The sequence below is a fragment of the Pongo pygmaeus genome, chromosome 8 (genome assembly GCF_028885625.2).
Source record: "Pongo pygmaeus isolate AG05252 chromosome 8, NHGRI_mPonPyg2-v2.0_pri, whole genome shotgun sequence".
Classification (NCBI taxonomy): domain Eukaryota; kingdom Metazoa; phylum Chordata; class Mammalia; order Primates; family Hominidae; genus Pongo; species Pongo pygmaeus.
The window spans coordinates 2,324,449-2,340,810 of NC_072381.2; the positions used below are offsets into that span (position 1 = coordinate 2,324,449).

At 38.9% G+C, this 16,362-nt stretch overlaps 1 protein-coding gene across 1 annotated transcript; it reads right to left on the bottom strand.

Moving 5' to 3' along the window:
- Positions 1-878: 878 nt before the first annotated feature.
- On the bottom strand, positions 879-15,197 carry LOC129006514 (uncharacterized). Its single transcript, XM_054436222.1, has 5 exons — positions 14,852-15,197; positions 6,093-6,134; positions 5,479-5,575; positions 4,767-4,888; positions 879-1,843 (listed from the first exon to the last, which is right to left on the bottom strand). The coding sequence occupies exons 1-5, from the start codon at positions 15,195-15,197 to the stop codon at positions 1,764-1,766; spliced, it is 687 nt and encodes a 228-aa protein (XP_054292197.1). The 3' UTR covers positions 879-1,763.
- Between the last annotated feature and the right edge of the window lie 1,165 nt (positions 15,198-16,362).

The window sequence follows — 16,362 nt, forward strand, 5'->3', positions numbered from 1 at the left end:
TCTTGCGGTTGCACAACACACTCTCACTACCTACGCAGCTGTTGGGGTAAACGTAAAGAATATAATCATATGTCAAGAAGAATTGCCAAGTAATTTATTTGAACAATGCTTACAATTGTGCTTTCTGCATTTCCTGTGTCTCTAGTAATTTAACCTCTAGCATTTTACTCATGACATTTAATCAATACATGCAAATCACTTCAGGGATCTATTATATTCTGAATTCATTAATCTACTTGGGCAAGAGACAAGCATGTAAGAAGGTTTTCTTGGCTAAGGTCAAAAAGGAGGATGAATAGTATCAAGTTCCACAATCTCAAGCTTGTTAAAGACTGCAATACCCCAGAGAGGAAGAGGCCCTCTTGGCTTGCTTTTCTAATTCAAGCAATTTTCAGTAAGATACATTTTGCACTAACTTGAGAATATACACATATTGGCACTTTATTATTATTATTAATTATTACTGTTTCTATTCAATGTGATAAATGTTGATAGGAATTGCAAAATAAGCATATTTATCTTTCATAGATCAGGATGTTTTCTTCATCACAGAATATAAAGATGAACATAGTGCAGTAAAATTTCACTTGTATCAGTCATCAATAGGAATTTGGTTTATGGCTGCACAAGAGAAAACCAGTGGGATCAGGTGTTCTGTGATGGTGTATCATAAAGTATCCCTTATTCTTAGGCTTCTGCCAAGAGCTGATTTATCAAAGGTCGGAGATAGATACAAATGAAGTTTAATATAATGGGATGTAAGCCAATCAGGCGACTATTACATTCAATTGACATAAATTGAATTATGTTTTATGACATGAGCATGTTGCAGTGTTTCAAAATTCTTGTTTTTATTCATAGCAGGGAAGAACAATGAGACATTTCATGATTTTTATTTATTTCTATTCCTTTGTTGCACAGTCCATCTGTTGGACTATTTTTGAGTTGCATTAAAAATTTTAACTTTATTTGTAGTTTCATTACATTCAATAATGTAGTTTTATTAACAAATACATCTAAAATGCAATTTTTCACCTGTATGTCTACGTCACATGCACCTGATTTCACAACACATATCCAGGATGGGCAACATGTTGGTGCTTCACGTAGGTTAAGAGTTTTTTTTTTTTGCACTGGCTGCTTTGCTAACACGATATCTGATGAAGCAGCACTAACACACGGTGTGTGTCCATGCGAATGGAGTTTTAGGAACATGGATGAGTTAATGTCTCGACAGTGACAATCTAGTGAGAAATGACTATCTCGGTCAATGATGTTTCCTTGGCACAACTGAAATAATGGGGATAGTCTCTGTGTACTGACATGGAAAGACTTCTAGAATATAGTTGCACGTGAGAAAAGCAAAGCATATGACATTGTTTGGGTATCTGTCCCCTCCAAGTCTCATGTTGAAATGTGATCTCCAGTGTTGGAGGTGGGGCCTGACGGGAGGCATTTGGTCATGTGGATGGATTCCCCACGAATGGCTTGGCACCCACTCCATGGAAGCCAGTGAGTTCTCACTCTGTAAGTCTATGCAAGCCCTGGTTGTTTAAAGGAGCCTGGCTCTCCCTCACTCCCTATCTTGCTCTCTCTCTCACCGTGGGACATGCTGGCTCTCCCTTTGCCTTCTGCCATGACTGGAATCCTCCTGAGGCTTCACCAGTAGCAGATACCAGCACTGTGCTGTGCTTCCTATATGGCCTGCAGAACCATGAGCCAAAACAAACCTGTGTTCTTCGTCGATCACTCAGTCTCAGATATTACTTCATGGCAACGCAGATGGGCTGACACCGCAGTGAACAGTGAGCAGTGAACTCGACACGCTCTGCTGTCATGGATCCTGCACAGAAGAAAAGGGAAGGGTGCACACGGCTGTGAATTTGCATTTCCTTATGCTTACATAAAGACATCGGAGGAGAAAAATTAAGTAAAGTGGAGGCATCAAATACTCAGTAATAAATAGGATGATGGAGAAAGAAGAATCAGGAACACCTATGAGTTTGTCTTTCATGTCCTTTTGATGCCGAGGCCGTAGAAACACACGCAATCTCTTCAAAAACAGCAATGACTCTGATAGTGGATTAACGTTATAGTGACTTGCCTTGATTCCCTTCAAGGGACTGCAACTCCAGGCCTCAGCTGTTGTGAGTTTTAAGTACTAACCACTCACAGCTGCTTTAAAAAATTTTTCCCAGACAGTTGCCCTCACTCTGGCGTGGGCTGACTCCTGAGAAATGCTTGTGAGATTGTGTCCATTTCCAATTAGGGGCACCCTACAGCCTATAGCAAACTGACAAGAAGGTCTGGAAGTCCCCTGGTCCCAAGGTGGAAAGGCTCTAGGATGCTGTGCACAACCCGGGGCTTCCTGTGGGAGCCAGCTGAGCCAGGCTGCAGTCTACACCCCACTGTGGGTATTTTCTTCCCCGTCTTGTCCTGCTTTTTTGCTTTCTCATTGGTCTCTGCTGACTGTACCCCTCAATATACCCTTTACACAAGCACCTCCATTTCAAACTCTGCTTCTCAGGAACCTGTCCTAAGCCAGATTTTTTTTGGAGCAAAATAAGGAAGTAGAGTGAAGAGAAATAGTCTTCAAGGACCTCCACTGGAGTTAAGTTATTAAATGAGTCATTTAGATGGGTAATTCTATTCTTATTGGACCTTCTAATTTCTAAAATAGCACATTTTATCCATGATCTCCTCCCCAAAAAGCTAAGTAAGACACATATGGGTAGAAAGATATCACAAGCACCTCTTTATTGACAGTTGGTAAAATGATGGCTAGTATCAGATCCATCGAAGGTCCATGCATTTATTTTCTGTTACTATGATACTAAATTATACTGAAATTATTTTTCTCTATTGCTTACATGGTGTATTTAATTACCATTATCTAACAATGAGAAATTTACTAAAAAATAATGATGCAGTAGACTTAAGTCAAAGTGAGGAATTTCACTGAGTAAATGAAATACTCAGCACTTGGTCATTTTGAGGGTATTCAAGGCAGTTCAAGGTCTGTGGTTCCATATCTTAGGGGTGGTGTCACTTTGGTATCTTGAGCAGGAGGGACTCTAACACAGGAAATGTGGTGCCCACAAAAGCAATAAAAGAGTTGGGGAATTCCAAGGCATCACCTTACGTCGGCTGGTCACTTGCAGAGCACCAGGAAATTATGGAATCCACAGGAGAGCAGCAGAGATCATCCACGCCCTGCAGGGAAGCCCCAGCTTGCTCCACATTCTCCTGTCTGCTGAATCTTGGCCATTCCTCCTGTGCCTTTGGAGGAGTCACAATGTGGCTTCTGCTTCTCTTTCATCTTTGAAATATCTTCAAAGCTTCTCATTGGTGGGTTATAAACAAACCCAACTGACAAGGGATCTCCAGAAAGAAGTTCCCATTGGTCCAACCCTTGGAGCAGAGGAGACACCCTACAAAAGGCAGCGTCAGGGGTCAGAGTTGGACCCACAGTGCACCTGCAGGCAGACGGCATCCTTTGGCAAACTGAGAAAACACATTGTAGTCCTAAGAAAGAGAGTTCCCGAAGATATGAACCAGGCACCACCACACCCGCTTGGTGTGTGAGTAGAGGCAATGCCCAAAGCGTCTAAGGACTTGTCTTCAGGTTTAAGATCTTCTTGCTATGTGTTCTCGGGTTTTGATTTGATTGTATTTAGCAGCATGGAATTGCCCTTTCTCCTGATGACACTGTACCTGGTTTTTAAAAGTGTACTTAACATTTTCTCTCTGCTGTAGAGTGCTTCACACATTCAAATTCAGCACCCAACTGCATGCTTCTCATGCAAAATGCTTATTGATTTAATTTTCTTTTAGTTATGATGGTTACATTATTTGCTTTCTGAAGATAGGGTGATACACACCAAAAGCTTTGAAACTACTGGCTAAATACTTATTACAGCCAGCAGTTTCAAATTTTCTTCAAAAAGTTTATTCTCCAAAACTGAGTGATCTGATTGGTTGGGTCATAGTGAATCCAGGTTTTATTGTGATTCTATGTATCAATCCGTCTATTCATAGAAGGGATGGTAAATATTTACACTGATACAACATCTTCTATCTTTTGTCAAAAAGACCTTCATTATTGACTCTTGACACCCTGTTTTCAATGTGCTATTAGTTTTATGTTGGGCCAAAATCAATCATTGGCATGTTTTGTCAATATACTTCTTCATATTTCACACATATTATCAGCTGATCGGTGGGTCCCCAAGACAGTAACTAGGCTACTAGTAAAACTAGAAGTTGCTAAATGCATCTCCAAATATTTTGTCAACTGGAGTATTACATGTCTTTTTTCTTAGCCTATGGCAATATCTATTATCAACTTGTTTTGGTCAAAAACTGTTTTTGGCTGTGAAAAGCAAACAGTAAATTAAGCAAATCTGATGACTTTTTTTTAGTAACAAGAACTACGCATACAGTTTATTGCTGATATCATTTTATCAGCTCATATTGCAGCCTCTTTTATCCACTGTATCATCCACCATGCTTTGACAACTTGCCAAAGAAGGGAAGGAGATACAGTAAAAGACAAGGCAACATCCATGTATAGAAAGCAATGTTTTCTCAGAAATCTCAGTATGCCTTCTTCCAGAGATGTGTTAAGTAGGCAGGCATAACTTCAAAAGAATTTAAGAAATATAATTATCCACCTGGCCACTTGGCTGGCTTGGATAAACCTAGGCTTGAGTAAGTGAGGGAGAAGAGAGGTGGGGTGTGCAGAAGATAAGCAACAGAATTCTTACCTATGTGGGACAGGGAGACTTTCCAATCCCATCTGAACACACTGCAGGAGAAAATATGACATTGGCCTCTTCTCCTTGGCAAATCCTTGTTTATCCATCCTCTCGTCTTTGCCCGTGAGAATCTACTCATTTTTGAAGACAAGGTTAATATATATAATTCCTTCAATATACTCTTATTTAACTCCATTTGGAAAAATAATTTCATTTTATGCACTTCTGTAACAATTTATATTTCTATTAGGACAGTTATTTATATAATAAACCATGGAAAACATTGTTATTGTCTAGCAAATATTCTGGACATTAGAACATTTACAAAGCTATTTAAACAAATAATTAAATGACTCAATCTCCAAAAGGTCAGGGATGCCACAGAAAGAGGGATGCATGCATGCATATGTGTGTGTGTGTGTGTGTGTATGTGTAGTGTGTGTATATGTGTGTGTGTGTATGTGTGTATCTGTACGTGTGTATGTATGTGTAGCGTGCATGTGTGTGTTGTGTGTGTGTGTGCATGTGTGTATGTGTATGTGCATGTGTATGTGTCTGAATGTGTTTGTGTATATGTGTGTACATGCACATCTGTGTGTGTGTGTGTGTGTGTGTGTGTGTGTGTGAAGTACTACTCCTTCTGGGAAAGGTGAGAAGCCTGGCATGACTGGGTAATTTTATTCAAAGAGGTGGTGGGGTCTAGGGTGCTTTGGTTGCTTACCTATGGCTGTGACCTGCTGAGCCCCGTGTGAGCTGCTGAGCCCTGTGTGTCCTGCTGAGGCATGCATCTTCCTGAAGCAGTGAAGCATCACTGCAGGCTTAGCATTGGGATAAAAACAGGAGATCATTCTTAGAGGTAATTTGAAGGGGGCAAAATCTTCAGACAAAAGAATCCACTTGGAAATTATTGCAATATCTCTGTGAGGATTGATGAAAGAATTAACTAAAATGTGACAGAAAGAACGAAGATCTAGTCAAGAATTACAAGTCCTCATATTTTGAGGGCGTTATTGTTGACTATATTCATGTCTGTTTTCTTCACGACATTATAAGGGGCCAATGGCAGAACATAATGTATCTTTTTTTTAACTCTACAACATTATGCATATATAGAATATGCTTGGCATTTGAGTGAATTTATTCTAATTCAATTTATTTTTTCTATTGAATGATGGGGCAATTTAAGTCATAAACACAAATAAACATATATTTTTCACCAGTATTTAAACTATAATACACTGCAGTGCAGAACTCAAATCAGTGACTTGAGTGATCGGGGATTCAAATGCAATTCACATCATATAAAAACTGGCTAAATTAAATGTAACAGCAGACCTGATGTGCTCCATTCCAGCTCTTTCTCCAGATGGTTTGTTCCTGTATATGTAGAGAGATGAAAATGAAAAGTGATTATCTTACTAGACTGGTGTCTCTATACCAAACAGAATTATTTACAATTTTTTGAGATTAATAAAGAACATTATCACTCAAAGAAGAAAAGCCTTCTTTTTTATCGTTTATTTTTTTGGGGGATACAGAGTCTTTGTTTGTCACCCAGGCTGAAGTGCAGTGGTGTGATCTCAGCTTACTGCAACCTCAGCTTCCCGGGTTCAAGTGACTTTCCGGCCTCAGCCTCCCAAGTAGCTGGGAATACAGGTGCCCACCACCATGCTCAGCTAATTTTTGTATTTTTAGTAGACACAGGGTTTTGACATGTCGGCCAGGCTATCTTGAATTTGCGAATGACACTTGTCTGAAGACAATTCTAGATGAAGTTTTGAAGGAACAATGGTGACTTCCACCCATCTATCTTCCTCCTAAACAGCCCTTGCAAGTTTGCAGTCAAAGCAACCCTCTACAATGAGGTTCCCTACCATGACCTGTTATCTATTTCCTCTCAGAATAAAATTACTATTCAACAAAAATTTTTGCACCTGCATAGATAACCAATGTTGAAAGAAATAGAACTCCAAGAAGGAAAGCCTTTTGTCTTAGTCCAGGCGTGAAATCCCATTAATATTGCATGTGCCATGGGGAAATGTCTGGTTCTATAGAATGCTAACTCTAACTCAGGCTACAAGGTTAATGTGTTTATTTAACTTAGTGTTTTCAGGCTCATTAGACAGTGTTTAGGCATTATGTATTATAATTATTAATCATATCTCAATGGAGGAAAGAGCTGTTTTCCACCAAATGCATCTAAATTAGCATTCATCTTAGTCTCTATTAATGTTACCAGTGGAGAAGCTAGTGATGTACTAAAAAAGATTATGTGTATGGTTACTATGTGTCTCAATCGATATCTACATAAGGTTTTTATAATAGTTTTTCCAAATGGTTTAGAAACGAAAAGCACTTACATTTATTTAATTATCAAGTTCTAACTCAAAATTACAATAATAACTGAATACTGTGCAGAAATATTGATTTTGTGCTTTATCGGATCCAGTAAGCAGAGAATATCATAAAAATTCAATGGAGGCTTATTTTTCCAGCTTGCATTTAAAGATTCACAAACTTTAAAGGATATTCATCATCTGTCTTCTTGGGCATTTATGTTCCAATCTATAGCAGTATAATCTCCTTAGGAGTTTGGACTCATATTTTTCTCTTAGAACTTTTACTGAAACAGGCCTGCTTTATCATTGAGCTTGAATCTTAATAGTTTCTCTTTCAAATACTAACCATGAGTTATTAACTTAAATGCTCCCTTTGTGGCTCTTTCAATGAGGCCTTATAGGTATGATTTGTAATTATATCATAGGTTGTTAAGGCTTTTATTTGAGAAATACCATAAAATAATTCAAGCTTCACATCTTAAGTTTAATGTAAAACATCAGAGGGAAAGGTAACAAATGTATTAATCAAACTTATTCTTTAAACAAATTTGTGAAAGAGAAAATGTGTTTAAAGCACAATGTTTTAGTGAAAGAGAAGTAAATTCAGGAATAAGTCTGATAGGTTTATATCCCAGATTATCTACTCACTGTGTAATCACTTTAATTAAGCCACTTTCTTTACCCAAATTTGCTTTCCTTCTTTATTTTGCAATAATAACAAAACATGCATATCTTGTATGAGGGTTAAACAAACCACATAAATAAGTCATATGTATTTTTATATAAATCTAGCATTGTATAAGATGTTTAGGGGTTATTTAATAAGAAGACAAACAACACTTTTAATATAAAATAATTAGATGATATTTTTCTATTCTTTATAGACAGAAATAAACTTTTTAAATCTTGGAGGCATAATAGAATCTAAAATTTTATCCTTGTTCTGAAGGAAGCAGTACATCTCCTCCCAGGCATGTCTTCTGCATTTTATCATACACTATACAACCATCCAAAGTTAGAATTATATTCAAATGTTTTACCCTCAAAAATGCACAAGCAAGAGTCTACTTCAGCTAAGATGAGGCAACAGGGATTGGATTTGCTTTTTTTCTGAAATAACTAAAAAATACTGCATGAAGCAATAAAATTAGAGTTACTGGACATCAGGCAGTGAGGGGCAGTGGCTCCTGAGAGATGGGAAGTAGATGAGGTGAGCCCTATGGTTGCCCAAGCTTAATGCTCGGAGAGAGTTTACCCAGAACGGCCCCAGAGGTGAAGAAATTAGCACTTGGCTAAATACTGTTCTAGTTCTGTCTACCAAAGCTTAATAGCAAAACCTGGTAGAGGTTTACTATATCTAAGTCACTTAACTGCATCCCAGAAAAAAGGTCTAAAATATTTGGTGGAATACAGAAATATCCAACACCACCAAGGTCAAGTCCACAAGGTCTGACATACAAACATCTCAGAAGACATTTTTTTCTTTTCTCTTCTTTTCTTTTTTTTTTTTTAGAGACAGAGTCTCGCTCTGTCACCCAGGCTGGAGTGTGGTGCTGTGATCTTGGCTCACTGCAGCCTCTGCCTCCTGGGTTCAAGTGATTCTCCTGCCTCAGCCTCCCAAGTAGCTGGGACGACAGGTGCACGCCGCCACGCCCAGGTAATTTTTTGTATTTTAGTAGAGACGGGGTTTCACAGTGTTGCCCAGGCTGGTCTCGAACTCCTGAGCTCAGGCAATCTGCCAGTCTCGGCCTCCCGAAGTGCTGGGATTACAGGCATGAACCACTGCCCCCAGCTGAGGACATTTTTAAAAGGCAGGAAAATATGACCCATAATGAAAAGAATAACCAATCACTCAAAACCATCCCCAAAGTGACTTTGATAATAGAATAGTAGATAAGCTGATTAAGTTGAAGTCGTTTTGTAACTGCATTTTATAAGTTCAACAGCCTAGAGAAAGCATTGAGCATGTGGAAACCTGGAAGAGATAAAATCTTGCCGACCCTACCCTAATGGGTAAGGAAAACCACTCTCTATATCCCAGTTCTATCAATGGTGAAGAATTCTAGTCTAGAAAGAAACTTGAGATAGTATTTTGTCATGTCCTTGGAGTCTCTATTTTTTTCAAAACAAAAGCACATCTTTAAACAATATGGAAATAGCTTTAGCGATTGTCAGCTCTTTTTACAAACTCATAAGCCTTCAATTCAAAATGTGCAATATATGCATAATTGTAGTATTAGAAAAAGAAGAAAGAGAGAAAAACATAGAAAAACTACCTGAAGTACTAATGGTTGAGTATTGTCAACAATTAATGACAGGAACTAAACCACAAATCCAGGACAGAGAACAGCAAGTAGTGTAAGTCCCGAAGTAAGGATACCTACTTCTCACATCCAAACTGCAGAAAGCAAGAGACAAAAGTGAAGTCTAGAAGGAAACTTAGGGAGATACCTTCACTAAAAATGAGCAAAGATAAGAAGTAGAGCAAACTTCTCATTGGAAGACATGGAATCAATAAGACAGTGCAGTGAAACATTTAAAGTGAAAGAAAAATAATCCATCAGCCTTGAATTCTACATTCAGCAAAATCATCTTATGAAAGAGAAGAAAAATACGCTTTTCAAGGCAAACAAAAATAAAAGAACTCAGTTTCACCATCAGACCTCTTTCACAAAAAATGTTAAAAGCAGTTTTCCAGGCAGAAAATAAATATAAAATAGGTCAGAAATTCCAATCTTTATAACAAAGAAAATACTTCAAAGAAAGAATAAGTAAAAGTAAAATAAAATATTTATTTTTCCACTTATAATTGACTAAAAGAAAATGGTATAAATATAAAAATATGGCGTATTGTAACATAAATATGTGAAATGAGTGACAGCGATGCCATAAAAGGGAGGAGGGAGGACAGGAGAATGCTTATAACGTCCCTGCACTACGCAGGAAGGGATATGACACTACTTGAAACATGACTTACATTAATTAAAGAATCTATACTGGAAAATTTAGGGTAACTGGCAAAAATTAAAAAGAAATATAATTGATATGCTGAGAGGAGATAAAATGAAATCTTATAAAATGCTCAATAATAACCAGAAAAGATAGGAAAGGGGGGAGCACAGAACACAGGCAATGAATAGGAAAGAGTTACTAATATGGCTGATATCGACCTACCTACAGCAACTGCCACCTTCAGTGTGAATGGTTTAAATACAGCAATTCAAAGAATGATCAGAAGAAATAAAAAGACCAAAACCTAACTCTATGTTATCTAGAGGAAACCCATTGAAAATACACAGGCTCAGACAGGGTAAAGAAGAGGGAAAGAACAAGATACAGCAGGCAAACACCAGTCAAAGAAAGGTGGCAAAGCTGCATTAATTTTAGAGGAAAAAGGAAAAAACTTCAGAACAAGGAAGATTAAAAGAAATAAATGAGGACACAACATAATGATAAGAAAGTCAATGCTTCAGGAAAGGCAGAGCTCACATCTTAAGGGTGAGGGATGGATGCTTCACCAACAGGACCAGGAACAAAGCTGTGATGTTTTCCTTCACCACTCACATCCAGCAGGTACCGGAAGAACCAGCTAATTAAGAGAAAAGAAAACGAGAAGACAAGAGAGGAGAAGGAAAATAAACAGATTCAAAAGGAAGAAATAAAACTGTCTTCATCGTAAATGACAAAATTTACTATGGAGAAAATCCCAAACACTGTCCCCAAAACTCTTGGGACTAGTAAGTGAGCAGTGAGGTCATGGGATAAAAAGTTAATGTACAAAAGCCAAGTGCCTACCTGTATACCAGCAATAAGTCATTAGAATTTAAAATGTAAAAACTTACAATGGCACCAAAAGATAAATATTTACATATGAATCTAATGACTATGCACAGATCTGTATGTGGAAAACCACAAAATTCTGATAAAAGATTGAAAAAGAATCCCTAAATAACTAGAGAGGTATTCTGCGTTCATGGATTGTAAAGATTCTATACTATTATCAAATCTCCCCAATCTGATCTACAGAGTCAGCCCAATCTCAGCCTAAATCCCAGCATGGTATTTCATAGATATCAAGAAACTGATTCTAAAGTATATATGGAAGACAAAAGACTTGGAGTAGCCACAAGATTCTAAAGTAGAACAAATTCGAGGACCAGCATTACCACACTTCAACACTGTACGAAGCTACCATAATCAAATCAGCACCATATTGGACATAGATCTATGGGACAGAACAGACAATCCAGAAGCAGAGCCACGCAAAGGTAGTCTACTGATTATTCAAAAAAGGAGCCAAGCAATTTAGTTGAGAAAATGCAGTGTTTAAGGCAAATGGTCCTGGAACATTCCGGCATCCCAAAGAGGAGAAATGACCTTAATTAAACACAGACCTTATGCTTTCCACAGAAATTAACTTAAAATGAAACTGAGGCCTAGCACAGTGGCTCATGCCTGTAATCCCAACACTTTGGGAGCCTGGGGCGGGTGGATAACTTAAAGTCAGGAGTCCGAGACCAGCCTGGCCAACATGGTGAAACTGCTGTCTCTACTAAAAATACAAAAATTAGCCAGCCATGGTGGTGCATGCTTGTAATCCCAGCTACTTGAGAGGCTGAGGTGGGAGGAATGCTTGCACCTGGGAGGCAGATGTTGCAGTGAGCCAGGATTGCCCCAGTGCACTCCAGCCAGGATGACAGAGCAAGATTCCGTATCAAAAAATAAATAAATAAATAAATAAATAAAGGAAGTTAGATGGGAATGTGAAAGGAACAATTATAAAACTACTAGAAGAAAACATAGGAGAAAAATTAGGTGCTGTTGGATTTGGTGATGCATTTTTAGATACAACACCAAAAGCACAATTTGTCAAAGTAAAAATTAAAAATTTTTGTTTTTTGAAACACACTGTTAAGAGAATAAAAAGACAAATAAAAGAAATATTTGAAAATATTTGTGAAAATATTTGAAAACACATTTATATCTGCTAAAGTACTTATTTCTAAAATACAAAAAAATTATTTAAAACAGTAAGAAAACAACTCAATGAAAAAATGGACAAAAGTTCTAAACAAACACCTCACTGAAGAAAATACACTAATGGCAAATAAATATATGAAAAGATGTTCAACATCATTTGTCATCTGGGAATTGCACATTAAAATAACAATGGAATACTACAATGCACAGGATGACTAAAATCCTCAAAGCTGGCAATAACTAAAGCTGGAAATCCTATGAAACAATAGGGATTCTCATTCACTGCAGCTTGGATTGGAAGTGTTACGGCTACTTTAGAAGACATCTTCACAAATTTGTTACAAAGCTAAATACAGTCTTCTCTTAGAACACAACAACTGTGTTCCTAGGTATTTACCCAACTGATTTGAAAACTTCTGTTCGTGAAAAACATTATTTTTAGCAACTTCATTCATTATCTCCACAAACTGGAAGCAATCAAGATGTTCTTAAATTAGTGAATAAATAAACACATTATAGTATATTGATGCAATGAATAGTATTCAATAATAAAAGTATTATTAGATATCTGGCCAAAAAAATATGAATGACTCTTTAGTGCAAATTGCTAGATGAAAAACAGCCTGAAGAGGCCACATACTGTGTGACTCCAATTAGATAACCTTTTGGCAGAACTATGAAGATGGAAAAGGAAAGCCTACAGAGTCAATAAATGTGGGCTGAGCATAATCCTTTCCTCCCAGGATACAGTAGGAAAGTTAAAAAAAAACAAAAAACAAAGGAACTTTACATAGGAGAAACCCAACAAGTACCACCTCAGCCAGGTGCTCACGTTTGACGTCAAAAATGGCAAAGTCGTGATGATGGCATGTACAAGCACTATGGTTTCATGAAAATGACACTTTACTTCTGTAGTTTTGCTCCCAGGCATTTTTCTCATGACCCTGTTGAGTCATGAGAAAAACCTCAGATAAATCCCAACTGAAGCATATTCCACAAAAGTCCTGACCAGTACTCCCTTCCCAAAACTGACAAGGTCATTAAAAATAAAGAGTCCGAAAAACTGTCATGGCCAAGAAGAGCCTAGGAAGACACAAGGATTAAATGTAATGTGGATTAAATGAAATACATAGGATTAAATGGATCCTGCATATGAGATTGTGGGAAAGGGATAGGACTTCCCGTAAAAAACTAAGTAAATCCGATTAAAGGGTAGGCTTTAGTTAATCAATAAAAATCAACCTTGGTCCATTCATCAGAACAAATGTACCACATGAAGTTAAGTTATTATTAATAGGGGAAGCTGAGTGTGTAATATAGTGGAAGTCTCTGTATTGTCTGTGCTTCTTCTGCAAATTTAAAACTTTTATAATTTTAAAATCTTTATTTAAATTTTTTAATTAAAAAAACTACAGAGCAAAACAGATTCAGGATTATCTAATTTCCTTGGTAAAACCTAGAGTATCAAAATACACATTTTGATTCAGTTGTAAAATATTTCTTCTGTTTTATAAAATAATTTACACCATCTGCTAAGTTCCAAAGTGCTTAAGAATGCAAACTAAATCTTACCACATCTAAACACTGTAATTGCCCCAAAGTTTGGAAATATAATACCTCTATGAATAACTTGCCTTTTAATTGGTCGATGAGCATTTATTTTGTCACTGAATGTTTATTTTTATATGTGACATATGATGACTTTATCCACACGTCAGTGAATCCTGTATGCTGGCTGCCAGAATGCCACAATCAGGGGAGCCTTAGAATTGGAAGTTGTGGACCGGGCTTGGTGGCTCATGCCTGTAATCCCAGCACTTTGGGAGGCCGAGGTGGGTGGATTACCTGAGGTCAGGAGTTTGAGACCAGCCTGACCAACATTGTAAAACCCCGTCTCTACTAAAAGTACAAAAATTAGCCATATTTGGTGGCAGGCACCTGTAATCCCAGCTACTCTGGAGGCTGAGGCAGGAGAATGGCTTGAACCCGGGAGGCGGAGGGCATTGCGGTGAACCAAGATTGTGCCACTGCACTCCAGCCTGGGCGACAAGAGCAAGATTCCGTCTCAAAAAAAAAACAAAAAGAATTGGGAGTTGTGAGTTTATATTCTGGGTCTGCCACTTACAATTATGCTATTCTTGAATGAATGTCTTAAAATATTTATATTTTAGTTTCTTCTTCTGTAAATTTTAAATAGTGATATTTGCACAGATCGATTGCACATTTATTTGAGGTAGTGCATAATAACTGAAAATTTGAATTTTAAATATTACGATTAATATTAAACATTCAATTTAATCTGGGGAAAAATCTGATCCTCTTCTCTTTGTGTACTCTCCCCTCGAGCTTCTGTGATATTGGTCGGGATCACAGATAAGTGAAGAACTGATGTCAGAATGGTAGGTCAGTTATATTTCAAAGAAGACACTGCTAGCTGGAGAAAAGCGTAGTTCCAGAAAGTAGGAAGTGGGTGGAGCATCCAAGGGCATGGAGGGCTAACTCAGGGGATAGAGAGAAGAGGGGGCAAAGAGGAGAAATCTGCGGCTCATTGGGAAGCACGCCTCATTCATCAGAGAGAATGATGAATCACTGAGCAAAGACTTTTCTCTAGGAAGCACAGTTCTATCTTCTGGAAGTAGCCATGGTTTTGTTTGTTTGTTTGTTTCCTGTGTTGTGGCTCAGGGAATCAGAGATTCTCATTTAATAATAATAATTTTAAAAAGCTTTCAGGATTTGGCACAATTTCTGGTTAAATTAGCTAGCAAAAGGAAATACCCAAGAACAGAGGCCTGTCCATGCCCGGCATGCTGTGCGTCTCCTCCGGAGGGACTTGGCGTGCCCGGCGTGCTGTGCGTCTCCTCCGGAGGGACTGGGCGTGCCCGGCGTGCTGTGCGTCCCCCTCCGGAGGGACTGGGCTTGCCCGGCGTGCTATGCGTCCCCCTCCGGAGGGACTGGGTGTGCCCGGCGTGCTGTGCGTCTCCTCCGGAGGGACTGGGCGTGCCCGGCGTGCTGTGCGTCCCCCTCCGGAGGGACTGGGCTTGCCCGGCGTGCTGTGCGTCTCCTCCGGAGGGACTGGGCGTGCACAGTCTGTAGAGTCCGTCCACACGAGGAAGACTCCCATCCACAGCTTCGAGGTGGACCACCTGCTACATGGAGTTAGAAGCCACGAATCACGTGACTGCCCGCCCAATCGTGACGCAACACAAGCTGTGTGCACAAGGCGAGTGGTATTTAATGAAGCTCACCTCCTTTCACTCTTGTGCATACATATAAGGCAGGAGCGCGTTGACTAGACAGGTGTGTTGATTGTAAGCCATCCACAATTCCTAGGAAGAGATATTTTGCATGCATACATTTGCCTATTACTTATTGACAGTGGGACCATGGTCCCCACAGAGACTCCTTGGTAGAGAGTGGTCTGCTGCTCACTCGGCAGACACCAATGCCACGTGCAAAACAGCCTCTGATCAATTCACTGGCTTTATTTAACACGCATCAGAAAGCCTGGGCCTAATTGTGCTGCTCACAGGCAAAGCTTGGCTTTGGTGGCCATTTTTCTAACTGAGGAAATAAAAAGACATTTTTTTTTCTCCTCCCACAGAATTCATCTAAAGTTTCCAAAAGAAGCATCAGCCCCAGTCAGAGAAACCCCAATGTCCCAGTCCCTCATAGGAAGGCAGCGTGTGTGTGCCCCTTAAGGAGACCACCATTGCAAAATTATGACAGAGATAGTGAAAGAGCTTTAACTTAGCTGACTCCATCTTGCTTCTTACCTGCAAGCTGTCCTCGTTCCTTCTTGGGTATAGGCTGAGCTAACTTTGGGAGGAACTTAGTTTATAGTTTAAAACAAAGACAATAACAGCCCTTTCCCAAAGCAAACCTCCTTCTTGCCTGGGGACTAGACTGCTTTTGTAGGACCTACAAATTAGCCACAAGATTAGAAATTATGGTTTAGGCATCATGTAGCTGGAGGCTACAAGATTCTGACCCTCCCTAAAGTGCTCCTAAGATCCATGCTTGAGATATTTTACAGACCCTGCACTTGATGTATCAGCTGGCACCACCCAGACCTACAAACTGGCTCATCTGTTGTGGCCCTCACCCAGGAACTGACTCTGCACAAGAAAACAGCTTCGGATCCATATGATTTCATCTCTGACCAAAGCAGTCAGCACTCTCAACTCGCTGGCCTTCCCCGCCCACCAAATTATCCTTTAAAACTCTGATCCCCGAATGTTCAGGGAGTCTGATTTGAGTCATAATAAAATTCCAGTTTCCCACACAGC

Bases quoted from the DNA above. Each gene is read 5' to 3' on its own strand.
- LOC129006514 (XM_054436222.1), bottom strand. From the start codon at position 15,197: ATGGGAGTCTTCCTCGTGTGGACGGACTCTACAGACTGTGCACGCCCA. The intron at 6,135-14,851 runs GTATTTCCTTTT...CTACATATACAG, and splicing joins GGACAGGCCTCTGTTCTTGG to GAACAAACCATCTGGAGAAA. The intron at 5,576-6,092 runs GTCTGCTGTTAC...CCCAATGCTAAG, and splicing joins GCTGGAATGGAGCACATCAG to CCTGCAGTGATGCTTCACTG.